General features: G+C 40.3%; 1 protein-coding gene across 2 annotated transcripts in view; it reads left to right on the forward strand.

Annotated features, from left to right (window-relative positions):
• The window catches only part of RGL1 (ral guanine nucleotide dissociation stimulator like 1), a 77,020-nt gene that overhangs the window by 25,389 nt on the left and 38,096 nt on the right, over positions 1-13,535 (forward strand). For both annotated transcript variants that reach the window (XM_074833108.1, XM_074833109.1), the window contains exons 3-4: positions 2,006-2,211; positions 13,224-13,301. In XM_074833108.1, coding sequence (XP_074689209.1) covers positions 2,006-2,211; positions 13,224-13,301 — 284 coding nt within the window. The remainder of the gene's footprint in view (positions 1-2,005; positions 2,212-13,223; positions 13,302-13,535) is intronic.

Below are 13,535 nucleotides of genomic sequence, written 5' to 3' on the forward strand. Positions count from 1 at the left end.
AGCAGTAGATACAGTATTCCTCTGAGCAGACAAAGCAAAAATGAAAACTCTTTGCCTTTGGGTAGCCTGGTTATGTCAGTGAAGAGATGGCCTCTTGATTAAATCCAGACTGAGCAGTTTCCTGTTAGCATGCTAACTCAGCCCACAATGTCTTATTCTGAAAGTCTGTTATTGAGCGGGTCTGCCAAGTCCTTTTTCCTTTTAAACTTACAGGCAGCATTGCTAAAATAATACAAACACAGACAATCCCTAAAAGTCTCTTAAAATGATTTCTAGCAGTTTAATGTTTTGCTGACAAACTCAGTTTTAGATTTTCAGTGTTTGGTAGTGTTTTTTTGTTTTGCTTTGGTTTTTGGTGTGGTGTTTTTTTTTTTTTTTTTAAACATTCTCCCAAAATGATAATCTTGGGGAAGTTGCAGTGTTGCAATTAGCAGAAAAATTTGTGCATGTATCAGACTTGGAAGCAGATTCTGCCCTTGTTTGGTACACATTCACATTAGTGAATGAGACGTTTTTACACACACTGAGTAGAATATGGCCATAAATCAATACACCATGGGTTGGACAGTCTGCTGGATAGAAAATGAATAGTTAAATACAGTGGTGCAGACGTTCTTCCCTGTTTGAAAGTGGTTGTATTGTATAACTAGTTATTTTCAAAAGCATATTTTAATTGTAAGATGAAAAGTCAGCAAGAAAATTTAGTATTTTTTTTTCTCCTGAGCAAGTTTTGCTTAGGGAAAATTTGAATGGAGGAGATATATAGCACTAGTAACAGTATTCTTATAGTGTTTCTGTAATGGTGATGTCATATATAATTCTATATATACCTTTAAGTCAGGTATATAACAAATAATACACCTTTAAAACAGCCGTAAGATCCATGGAACAAAATTTTGCAAGTTCTTCTGGTGTAATTTCACTCATTCCCTGTGGGGTTGCATTTGGGGTAACAGTGGGGTTTGGTGCAGCAGTACTGTGCATTGCCTTCTCTGTTTATAAAAGGCATTAATGGGTTCATGACACAAGCCCAAGTTACCAGTCTGTTTGAACAGATGTAAACCCACGGTGCTTCCAGAGATTGTCTTACAGCGTGCACCCGAGCTCGTGTTCCCTGCGTCAGCCTGTGTGTTTCTGCAGCCGTGGGGTGAACTCGTGTGGGTTAAACCTTCTGTTTGATTGCTCTTGTTGATGTTTTTTATTTATAATCCCATTCTAAAGTTTTTATCACACATACTTAACAAATAAGTATTTAAAGTAGTCACAAAAATAATTTTGTGAACCCTCCTCTAAATAATGGCAGAATTTAAGGGAATGTTTCTAGTTATTTCAGACTTAAACCAGTCTGTAAGCATTAAAACCAAATGCTGTTTAAAAAACAGACACCCCCCCAACACCAAACCCTACATTTGTTGACAAATATTGTGCCAAACGAAAACCGTAAGAGAAAATTGAAATGTTAGAATGGCAAGTTTGCAAGATGATGTTGACATCGTCCTTGCAAAAGTATCATGAAATGATTCACATCCAAACGTGTTCATGACCTTGGGTTCTGTGTGGCAACCCAAAGTTGGTATTTTCGGAAAGGGAATCACAAGTGCTGATGCTAAAGTTGTGGTCAGTTTTCATGTTTATTCAGAAGTTAATGGGGCACTGAGTTAGCACTGTTGTTCCTTCCAGTAATATTATTATTTGTGGGATAATGGATTTTCTTTTAGATACTAATATATGATGGGATCATAAGATAACTTAATAGCAGTCGGACTATAAAATATTTTGTGGAGCGTGTCAGAGAAGTATCTGAAAGATAAACTTACTGAAAACCTCTGTTATTTGGTACAGCATTTGGTGTTCAGATAGCCAAAATTGACAAAATCATTTAGTAAGTAAAGGTGGAGTATTCATGTGAAAAGATGGAATTTAATCTGTGTTTCATTGTGAAAGCTGTGTCAGGGATCTGGCTTCTGTCTGATTTTTGTGATTTGTTTTTGTTTCAACTTTGTAGGCTGAAGGGGACGAGTTACCTCCTGAACATACTGTCAGCCAGTATGAAACACACAAGATAAGAACAATAAAAGCTGGAACTTTGGAAAAACTTGTGGAGACCCTTCTAACAGCTTTTGGGGACAACGACTTCACCTACATCAGTATATTTCTTTCAACATACCGTGCCTTTACTTCGACTAAGGAGGTACTGGAACTTCTTGAGAGGTAAGAGCCAGTATGTAATGGAAACTGAGCCATCATTTACGTGATATGTGGTCAGCAATTTCTTCCATTACTTTTAGTGGACATGGACTTAATAACCCAATGGACAGATGTCAAGAGTACTGCAAAATTCAGAATTTCAGCATAAACATAAAATGTGTAAATGCATGCTGCCCACATCCCAGCTGTCATTAAAGCATAGTCATCAGGCAGTAAAAGTGTGCCAGTCTGACTGCTAGGGAGCCAAACTAGGACCAACACAAGAAAATTAATATAGCTTCCCTCCACCCACCCCCCACAAAAAAAAGAATGCATGGGCTGCGAAGTCATACCTAGAATAGATTACTATGTTTTTTGGGATACTGATATTTTCAGACCTAACTGTCCTGTTTGGGGGCTGCTGATTTGAGACAGGGGTTGTACAAAGATCAGAAAGAATTCACTATCCCCTTCTAGTACTTCACATGAGCATGCAGTCATAAGTTTTTGCAGACAGCACAAGAACTGGATAATGTTACAAGAATAGCTTATGGTAAGACTGTTAAATCACATCTGCTATGCCTGTGTAAATGCTTAGAACCCACAACATTAGTTTTCTCACCCTAAACTCTAATTGAGACATGACTGGGTCGGAGATGATCTTATTTTGGGAGGACTGTATTTATTGCATTTTCAAAATCAAGTGATGTACAGAAACAGTTATTCTGGCATATAGTAATTAGAACAGAGGAGTAGCATAAGAACTCCTCCTAGCTTTTAATTTTGGCTCTCCCACCAGGTAGATAAGGAACAAGGCATGGATAAGCTATCTGTGCTTTTCTTTTGTATCTGGAAAGGAGTATAATACTGCTTGCTTTGTAGGGATGTTGTTATGTGGCTCAATTAATAATGATGTTGAAATGCCTAACTGCCAGTCCTGCTGTGATTGTAATAATAGCTGTGGTTGCTCGAGTGCAGTAACTTCACAGCCAGGTAAGAAGTCAGACAAGGAAAGAGCAGCCACCCTGGGGAGCAGACTGTACAGTTTGATTTACTACTGTGAGCTTTACCTCTCAGTCTGTACTAATTCTGACATAGAACATGAGGAGCAATAAAAATTGACAGTGCACGTATACAAGAAGGTAAAAGTGTTGAGGAATTCATTCTTTTGAATGGGTAATTCTATACCCTAAGTTTTGGATTCTATGTTTCGGACATACATAGCTTGGAAAATAAAATACTAAAGGACACCAAGTTTGTGTGGATTCTAGTAACTTTGAAGAGGAACTGACAGTGTGTCATGAGAATGTCTTGCTCCCTAAGCACGTAAATTGCCAAAGAGCCACAAATTTATCAGCGGAGCAAATAGTTGCATGCATATACATTGCCACTTTTAGCCAGTAGTATTTCATGTATGGTTTATTTTACTTACTTTTATAAAAGATATATTTTTAACAGGAAAAAGGTGGAATAAATAAATAGTAGCCTTTGCAAGGATGCTTTGCCCGAAATGGCTATTTTAAATACCATTCCCCTAACAGTGCAGTTTTTGTTGCTCTTTGTTGGTGGGTTGTCAGACTGCTCTTTTGGGGTTCTTATGTACACTGACATGTACCTGGGGAAATTTTCTTTCTGTAATCAATGAGAACTTCCGAGTAGCTCAAATAATGTGAATCAGTCAAACGTGGCTCTAAACCCGAAGATACACACCTCGTTTTTCAATGAAAGGCTCTCAAGTTGTCTTAAGACAGCTTATTTTGTCTTAAAGTACATTCATATATCCTGTTTAAATGCCCAGAAAACATCTTTATGTGCATTCCCCACCCAGTTCAACAGTAGTTTCCATTCTTCTTTTTTACTGAGGTACTTCACTAATGCAAATAAATGTCCCACCTGAGACTGTGACCATTTTATAAATCACTGTACAAACATGCCTAGAATTGTTGCAACAGCCCCCACCCTGAAGACACTCTACTGTCAACAGATGATAAAGAAAACCAGTGAGATGAATAGGCTATGATGCAGATACTTAAGAGGAGTGTACTAAGGCAAAGAGAGACAGGCTTTAACTCACAGTGACAGTTTTGGAATTTGACCTGGGTTGTCACACGTTCATATTTTTACATGTCCATTACTGGTTGTTTTTTGCTGTCGTCAAGAGGCAGAAGGCCATCGTGCAAAGAGCAATTCGTATATTGTGCTTATTTAATTTGTATAGTTATAAAAGATCCCGTGTATCTGACAAACAAGTTTAAAAGCTCCTATGAAATCTGTTAAGCTGGGTGATCACCAAAGTGATGTTTTTGGAGAAAAGTTCTTGGTGCTGGGAGGTTGCCTTGGGTCCTTGGTGTTGGGCTGGCTCTTTGGTCAGTGCAAAGCCCCTGGGCAGGATGAGGAAAGGGGTCTTGTAGCTGTGGGGCTCTTTCGTCCTCCTGCGTGCTTCTGCGCAGAGGACTTTGTGTGTATAACCTTTGTGTGGGACAGGAGATGATTTCATGTGCAAGTGTGTGGATCTTGGTCTCCTTACCTGGCTGGATTCAGTGGGAGCTCCAGGTGGTTGTGCTCAAGAAGGTGAGCTGCAGGTACTGCTGGAGGTCTGGATGAGCTGAGGCAAGGGAAGGCATGTTCAGCTGCAGTGTCCCTGCTCAATGTCCCTTGAGTTTTCTCAAATCTAGGAGTATCAACCCTGGAAATGTATTGTTTGGGCAACATTATTTAAAAAGGCCATTTCTGGTGAATTTCAATCTTTAATCAGAAAATATATTACTAATTTATTATCTTTGTTTAACTGCTCTTCACATTAAAAATGACTTAAAGAGTGGGTGAAGTAAGAAAGGATCTGACATTAAAAAGAACATACTGTCAGTAAAACCAACTTAAATGGGAAATAATAGCAATGCATATATCAATCCAACAGTACTATATAGACTGGAATATCTTCCCCCTGCTCGTGCCACTTAACAGGGGACATAGCTCTCCAGAATTGTCAATTCAGCCCTTCGGTGACTACTGAAATAATTAAATCTCTCTGTAATTGAGGACTGAAGCATTTTAAACTTGGGGTTGGGGCCAAAGGGGTAATCCATTGAAACAGCAGTCCATCTTACGGTCAGTTAGCCTTGTTACGGTTTTGATTGTTTTGTGGTGTTTCCTCACTAGCCATGAAAATGTTCAAACTCTGTTCGGCTGCACTGTTAATAAGGATGATGAAAAAGTCTTTTGGGAATCTTGCTTTTGCACTGAAGTTTGTAGAGTCCTCTAGATAAATGGATGTGTTTTCTTCCCCTGTTTTCCCCTGGTGAAAAGAATCCTAGCAACCTAGAAATAGAAATGTATAAAATTAGTGAAACATTGAAGTTATAAAATCAGATTCTCAAAGATCAGGAATTTGAGAGGGGGAAGAACTCAACACCTTTATGAAGTTCATCATGGGCTTTAGTTTCTACTTCTGTATTGTCTTCTTTAATGTAGGTATTAATGACAGGATTAAAAAAAACAGCCTGAAGAAAGTAATTACTCATTCTCTGAGAATCATTGGTCATGAGACACCTAAACTCTTTGGGATCCTGTGAAAATGCAGCTCCATGCAGTAAAGGTTTCTGTAAATTGTACAGCTAGTGCAATTTAGCTCAGCTAACTCTGCAATTAAGTTCTTAATATTTTCATATCTGGGAATTACATCTGTAATATTACAATTGGATTGCAGCACAAAAGTGCAAGTCTGACTTATGAGTCTGTCTTACATTTTCTCAGGAGTGTATCAGAGGAGAGAAAACCAGCCTTGATTGGAAAAGAAATTGAGCAGACAGGACTAACTCAGCTCTGAAGTGTGCACCTAGCCAGTTTATAAGGGATTTCATTTGAGCATTGAGGCAGGAGTGAACACGAAAATAGGTGTCCTCTTCTAAAGATGATGTGCTCGTTATTCACTGCATTGTTTGCTGCTGACTGAGGGGAATGATCTTGCGCCAGACTTGTGCACTGCTGTGTTCTTGTGGTCTTGATGAGAATGAGTTCCTGTCCCATTGGGTTTTGGTGACATGTTGGCATGGGAGAAGACCTGCTTTGGGGAGGGACATCCTCCTGTGGTTGGCTTTGAGGGTAGGAAGGGAGAATAAGGGCATTTCAGATACTGCAGCTTTACTTCAAACAAATAGCCTAAATGATATTTCTAGCAGTGTCTCAGGTAAATTTGGGTAGTCAGGTTGTTTAGAGCAGCAGCAAGTCAGGAGCGTACATGACTCTAAGGACGTCAGCCCTGCTCCTCTCCTCTGATGCTGCTTTAAAGAGGTGAAAATGTCAGAAGAGGGCAAGAAAGCACAGGGGAAGAGTCTCCGTAGAACAGAACTTTCTTTTCTGAGCCCAATTATGATCTTACTGGCTTGTGTACCTCTCAGAGCAAGTTATAACGTCTCCTTCAGAGGAAGGGCACATTGTCAACATTATCCTCAGCCTTTTATAATAAATGATAGAATCCACAGGAAATCCTAGGAGGTCACCACTTCCTTCCCCTCTCACAAATCTGGGGAGCGTAGTGCTTAAGAATCCATAGATGTTTCTCTTGGCTTTTCAAATATCATGGATAATCTAGAATTTTATGGCTTGGGACAAAACGTAGATGAAATTTAAGCTATAAAAGTTAGTGTGATTTACATGCAGCTGTGGAGTATGGACTTGTGAAGAAAAGCAGATGTTATAAGGAAAAATAAAAGAAATGAATAGTAATAAGAGAAATGGATAGTAATTTAATTTAACCAGCTTAGTTTTCATTGGTGTAGAATAAGTAGCAAAGAGAGTGCATTTTTGCAACTTTCTTGGTAGTGATACTTGTTAATAATAACAGTACAGAGACTAAAGTAGGTGTCAGTGCATAATCTGTGTTTTATAAGTACTTGTATTTTGTTTTCCAGTGAAGTAAAAAAGTAATGAAAAGGGCACTCTTAAAAAAGCAATAAGATTTTGGCATTGGTTGTCAATTTTAGTTTCATGTGAAGAGCTTGAACCCTGTTTCTTATTCCTGGTGATAGAGCAGGATCGTAGAGTAAGGGAACAATCGTGAATGGCAGTGCTGAGCTCTTGTTTGGCTCTTGTTTGGTCCAAGGGAGAACAGTGATGTGGTCAGATCAAAAAAGGCCCTTTCATCTTTTTCCAGGTGAGCAGCCCCTTGACATAGAGTAGGAGAAAACAGCATCTCCATCTCCCAGTTGTAGGACGTGCTTTTTTGTAGGAAAGTACACATTGACAAACTTGCTTCAAGATTTCTATGTGTGGAAGCTGGGTTGCCCCCAGTGTATTCAGTTTATGTTGGATTTGCTTTGGATACACCCCTCACTGTGAGTGCTGCAGAACTGTCTGATGTATGCAAACACAAATTCAGGTTAGACAAAGAGAGTCCAGGACTCTGGAAAAGTGTCCTTGGAAATCTGGGTGTATTGTGGTCTAAGTGTGGGGGGATACCTGTTGGTCAGTTGATGTGGTCTGCAGAGTATCCTGTCCAAGCAGTGCAAGCATTAACTAAATTTGAGACATGAAACATTTATTCCATCCAAAAAAGGTGAGATGCTTTTCCCTGAGTGACAGAGGCAAATAAAAAAGCAGATGCTGTACTTAAGAGAAACTGAAGTGTTAGGGCAGGGAAAAAAAAGAACTTTATATAGGTGTGAATAATTCAGAATAATGCGTGCTTTTGTTAAGTCAGTCCACATTGTGGTGAGGTGTTGTGAAATCTTCTGGGCAAAACCTTTTTCCTTGCTTGGACCTTAGTCTGTTAAAATAAGCTGTGATCTGCCCTGTGAACATGTGAGGCCCTGCAGCCATCGGTAGCTCCGAAGAGCCCTTTCTGGGCTGCACACTCTAATCTTCATTTCCTGCATGGCTGTGGAGGAGTTGGTAGTTTTCTCTCTCGTGGTGTGGCAGGATGGACTAAAGGGACACGGGTGTTGCTTACGCCGCCTTTACTCCTCTTCACGTGACGTTGGGAAGCAGGAGGAAGTCCTGCCAAAGCCAAACACCCATGGCTGTGGTCATGTCACAGCAGGAATCGCACGTTTCACGGCGCTAGTCCTTGCGGTGTTTTTGACTCCCACAGCCCGGGCTGGTATTGTCGTCACAGCAATGCCCAAACCAGCGGGGCAGAGAGGAACAGGCCTAAAGGTGGTTTCTGCCCTATCATCTAGTGAGTGGACTTACAGAAAGTATCGAACCAGGCATGTGAAAAGGTTTAAATTGTTAATGTACAATTCAGAACATTTTAAGACCGATGTAGTTCCCTGTGGTTCAGTTGGAAGGTACTCAGCGGATTTTGAGTGCTATGCTACTTATTGGAACGGACTTTAAATTGGGACCTTTGATAACTTCTGTCTTCAATAAAATCAGAGATGTGCTGTTTGCTCTCTGAGTAACTTTTAACACTTCTTGGAGATTGTGAATAAATCTGTTCTTCCCCCCCTCCCCCTGACTTCAAATTAAGCTTTTGCTTTTTATTAAAATTGAGACTGGAGCCCTATTCATTCTTTTGGCTGGATTCAGCCTATAAAGTTTTTCTTTTAACATAGAGTAAAAGTCAAACTAAACAAAATCTTGGGCATAAGCTGGTATGTTGAAAAGTGAGGGGGATGACTTGTATTCTCAAAGCTATTTAAGAGTAACTGGACATCCGTATCCCTTTAGTATTCATGGAAGTTTGGCATCTAAACGCAGCAGACAGCTTTGAAAACCTGCCAAGTCTTTAACACTGTATGTTCTGATATTTTCTCTTTGTTTGGTAGAAGTGGGCAGTGAGATTTAAAAGAAAAAATCTTGTTGGCATTTTGATGTGAAAACACTTGATGGAAGTTCCTGGAGAGAGGAAGAAGAGACCAGCTCCTTCTGCCCCTGGGTGTGAGATACAGCATGGTGCCTCCTTGGAGATCCTTCGGTATCCCCAGTGTCGCTGGGTGCGCTGTGGATTTAACCGCTCACAAGCGTGATAGAAGCCAAAGATGTTTATCTGTCCAGATGAGAGCAGAAGGCGGCCAATTTCCTCTCTTGCATATTTTATTTTGTCCTGGTAATCACATTCCTTGCAATGGCACTTAAAAGTGAGGCCGTGCTGTGCTCGGAACAGTTGCATATAAAGTAGCAACCGGTCCCTATCTCGAAGAGTACAGAGAAGAGAATTGATACTGTTGGATGGGAGAGCTAGAGCTGGGTAATGACTGTAAATAGCAAGTTAGTTTTACATTTTCAGTTCATGCCTTTTGCTGGAGAATGGCTTGATAGGGGGTAAATGGAGAGGAAAATGAAGGTAGAGAGGGGACATTGAAGGAATGGGTCCTTTGGTAGCAGAGCCCCGTGTCCTGGGACAGCAGCTTTATATGGCATCTGGCTCACTGTTGTTGCTGTAGCATCTATTCTTTCCTCTGTTGTTTTCCTCTATACCAGGTGGTTTGTCTACGTAACTACAGAAGCAATTTCATTTCCATGATTCTATGTGTGTATAATTCAGAACACCTTATGGTTCTTGCTGACTGTCTGTGCTTCCAAGTTGCTTGTTTCAATGCTTACAAGCCTTATTTAGGGCTTTGTTTGGGGCTTTTGCAGAGAAGCACCTTTCCTTATTATTTCCGAGTTATTCAGGGTACTTTCCTCCCTCTTCTTCCCTTCCGTTCTTAACAGAGATGCAGGGGTGCATTTTCTACTCTATTTTTCAGTATTTAAATGTTCAGTACTACCCATTACATTCTGGTCTCATTTGCTTAGTCAGTCCCTTTGAGTGGAGTTTATAACTTCCCAAACGCCAAGCAAGGCTGAAAAGTTCTGTGGGCTACAGGATCCTTTTGTTTCTCGTGTCTCTTTTTGTATGCAAAGCATTCATACAAGGCTGGGTAGTGAATGGCTCTTTGTCCAGGAGCTGGTGAGAACAGAGCAGTGGAAGTCTGCAGCAATGCTGTTCTTTACCTCAGATGTATCATTAACTCCTCCTAACCCGTATTTAATGACCTGTTGTTCATGCAGAGCTCTTGCTTTGAAAGATAGGCAGAGGTTTACATCTGGCAATATAACAAAGTGTTATATACTTATCCAATTTTGTACAGAAAATTTGCCTGCTCTTTATTACTGTTATGCATTTATGTTATAAGAATCCGCATGTATCTCTCTAGTGGGATTTAAATGCAAATGCCTAATGTTCTGCAGATACATATTTTATATTTCATACAATACTAGGACAATGAGACTGAGTCATCTCAACAAATTTTGCTCTAAGAATTTATGGCAAGTTTTGAAAAATGAATATAAAACTGTAATTGTCATTCAAAAACTGAAGCTTTCTTTGCAGATTTCTCCCAGCAGGGGAAAAAAAATGTCTTTTGTCTATTGGCTAAGGTGTACTTTAGTCATCTTACCTAGCAGATAGCAGTGGAGAGTGAAATCACTAGCAACAGGACAGGGGCAGCCATCATAGCATGTAATGTACGTCCTGTCAGCAGCATGTCTCGATTCTGTCCTGGGCAATCTCCACTGAGGAGGCATCAGCATAGTTCTCTAAATATCCCTCTTAAGCTCTTTTTGTATCTTCTTGGTAAAATGATGTGTTGCCCAGCGTTATAATATTTGGAAATGCCGGACAATCTACAGGTCTGCAAGAGCAAATGTTGAAACCAATAGAATTAAATCTAGTAAAATTAGGCTGAACTTTACACTTCAGCTTAGCAAAGGGTTGGAAGCATTGTTCTTAAGGCTCTTCTCCTGTATTCCATCCTTGCAGTAAAGCAGTGGGAAGTATCTCCAATAGTTAATTGCATTCACTTTGAATTGCAAACGCTAGTAATGAGCGTTTAGGGTATGACTGAGAGCTGAGAGAGGCCAGGTAGGATTAAGTGGTGAATTCGGGCATAGCCAAGAGTCGGAAAGAAGGTATCTACTCAAATTTACAGCTTCGGTAGTGCTGATCCCAATAAAAAAGAAGTACAGGCAGGGTGTGAAATTGCTTGGGAGAATACAGGAGAAAGCACAGAGGCCATTGATGCACCAAAAAAATTTCAGAAGAAGATGGACAGCCATTCTTGTACCAAGCAGTGGTGGTTCCTCTGTGAATGCTCCTGTTGTGATTCACTGTGACCACCGAGGGATCGAGGTGTTGTTCAGCATGTTTGGAAGTGGATTCTTACCCCACTGTCAGTTTAGCTAAGCATATTTTTCTTCAGATGTTTGGATTAACTCTGTCAAACGGCAACGGCAAAATGGGTTATCCTCTAAGGACCCTTTCTGTTAAGTCCTTAAAACCTACTCTCGTACTTCTGCTGTCTTATAGGACTAGAAGGACTGTTTCAGAATAACTGGGAATCTGGGCCCTTTAAAACATAAGTTTGCAAGTTCTTATGCATGTGTTACGCCTTTTTTTTTTTTTTTCTGAACAGATAAAATGCTGAGATTTCTTAAGTCTTCACCACTAATGTGGGAACTTGGGTTGAGTGAGAGACAATGTATTGGTCAGACTAAGCTATTGGGGTCAAGCAGTCATGATTTGTTCTCAACTTTGTCACAGATATGTGGTAACAACTGAAGCAAATAATTTTTTGTTATGTCTACCTGCAGTTTAGTTGGAGATGCAAGATCTGGTTTTAAATGAGCTGTTTCAGATAATTCAAGTGGTCTTAGCGCAGAATTCTCAAGGCTAAGTAAGCCCAAGCTGACCTCATTATGACTGTGGCTATGCTGCTCCTATCAGAGGGATTACTTGTTTGCCTTCATTAGTTTGGGTTTACTTTGCAGTGCAGTGGAATGTATGCAAACCGTTGATCTCTCTCTGCCTCAGCTTCCCCATCCACAGTGGAATTGTCCGGCATTAAGCCCTTGTCATAAGATTGTTGAAATTTAAGTTCTTTTTTTTAAAGTATTGTGGAGTTCTGAGACTGTGAGCCATCGTAGTGTAGAATATCAGTATGAGGGTGATAGATGGTGGTGCAAAAACCTTTTATTTATAATCTAGCAGATCTGGTGCCCGCAAGTTTGAATTCAGTTGCACTAGTTGACTTTCTGTACAGATCTGGGATTCTTGCGTATGAAGCCTTGGACTGATACTTCAGAGGAGCATAAAACTACCACCTCTTATTTTTGTCCTTTGAAACATCTTGGATGAATTTGTTACAGTCTGACATGAACCTCCTGGACACAAACTGACAGCCTGCTCCATGTTCTCTATGTGATGTTACCAGGATGTTGTAGCACAAACACTTAAAGATGCACTTATTCTCCTAACTATTCAGATTAATTTCAGGTGCCTGACACAATTAGTTGAGCACAGAATGTGTAAAATCAGCTTGCCTTATTCTGGACTGTGAGTAATTGTCCGCCTTCATTAAAGCTGCCTGTAAGGAACCATGAAATTCTTTATGGAGCTGTATATCTGAGGCAGTGGGCACTCCCATTGAAAGTGAAGTGCATAATCCTGCCTTCAAGGCACATGCGCTGCCTGTGTAGGTAAGAGATTTTGCTTTGCACTTTTGGAGTTGTGCCCATGGTTTCCTCTTTCCCAGTGGTAATTTTCACAGTGCCGTGGGCCATTGCCACTCCTGACAACTGTGTCAGTAGTTTTGGCGCAAGTGGGCACTTGCCACCTAGAAAACTTTGTGTGAAATCACTCTTGGAGTTACAAGAAGTGACAAATACTAGAGAAACAGAAGCTGTGTTGGAGAAAGTGGTTGTGTTACAGCCTCATTGCACACTGGAATATTGCTCTGGGAAAGGATGGAGTGCAAACAGGCAGAAAGGGTCTTGGAGCTGTGAGCAAAGAAACTGTTTTGGTTGATTCCTCCTGTGTGCAGGCTGCTTCATATAAATTAACAAACTAGGTTGGAAGACACTGTCTGTCTCTTTAGGATTTTTTTGTCCTAAGTGAAATAATCTTCAAGCTCCTTAATTTCTCCCAAGTGTTAGATTCCATATTTGTAGTTTGAGCTTTTTAGTTGTTTATGCGAATTGTATATGACTTATGCTATTTAGGATTTTGCTTTTATTCAGTAGGGGTTCCTCTAAACACCCATCTCATTTTTCAGGCACGGAAACCTGGAGACCCCAAGCTGTGAAGAAGATGGAAGCCAGAATTGCTCCGAATCCAAAACAGTACTCAGGACGTAAGTGTGGTTTTGCACTGTTATTTTGCACAGCAAGCCCCAGTCAGGATTCGGTACTGGGGGAGGATGTGGGCAGCATAGATGTTGTTTCCTTTGAAATTTCACAGCACTGTCTGCTTGCTTAAACAGGCTTGTGTAAAGGCCAACTATCAACTGTCTGGTAACATATCCAATCATATAACCCAGAGATCTTTCTGTCAGGGAAATTGTCTCAGAATTAAGCATGAGATGAAC

This window comes from Strix aluco, chromosome 8, assembly GCF_031877795.1.
Source record: "Strix aluco isolate bStrAlu1 chromosome 8, bStrAlu1.hap1, whole genome shotgun sequence".
NCBI lineage: Eukaryota > Metazoa > Chordata > Aves > Strigiformes > Strigidae > Strix > Strix aluco.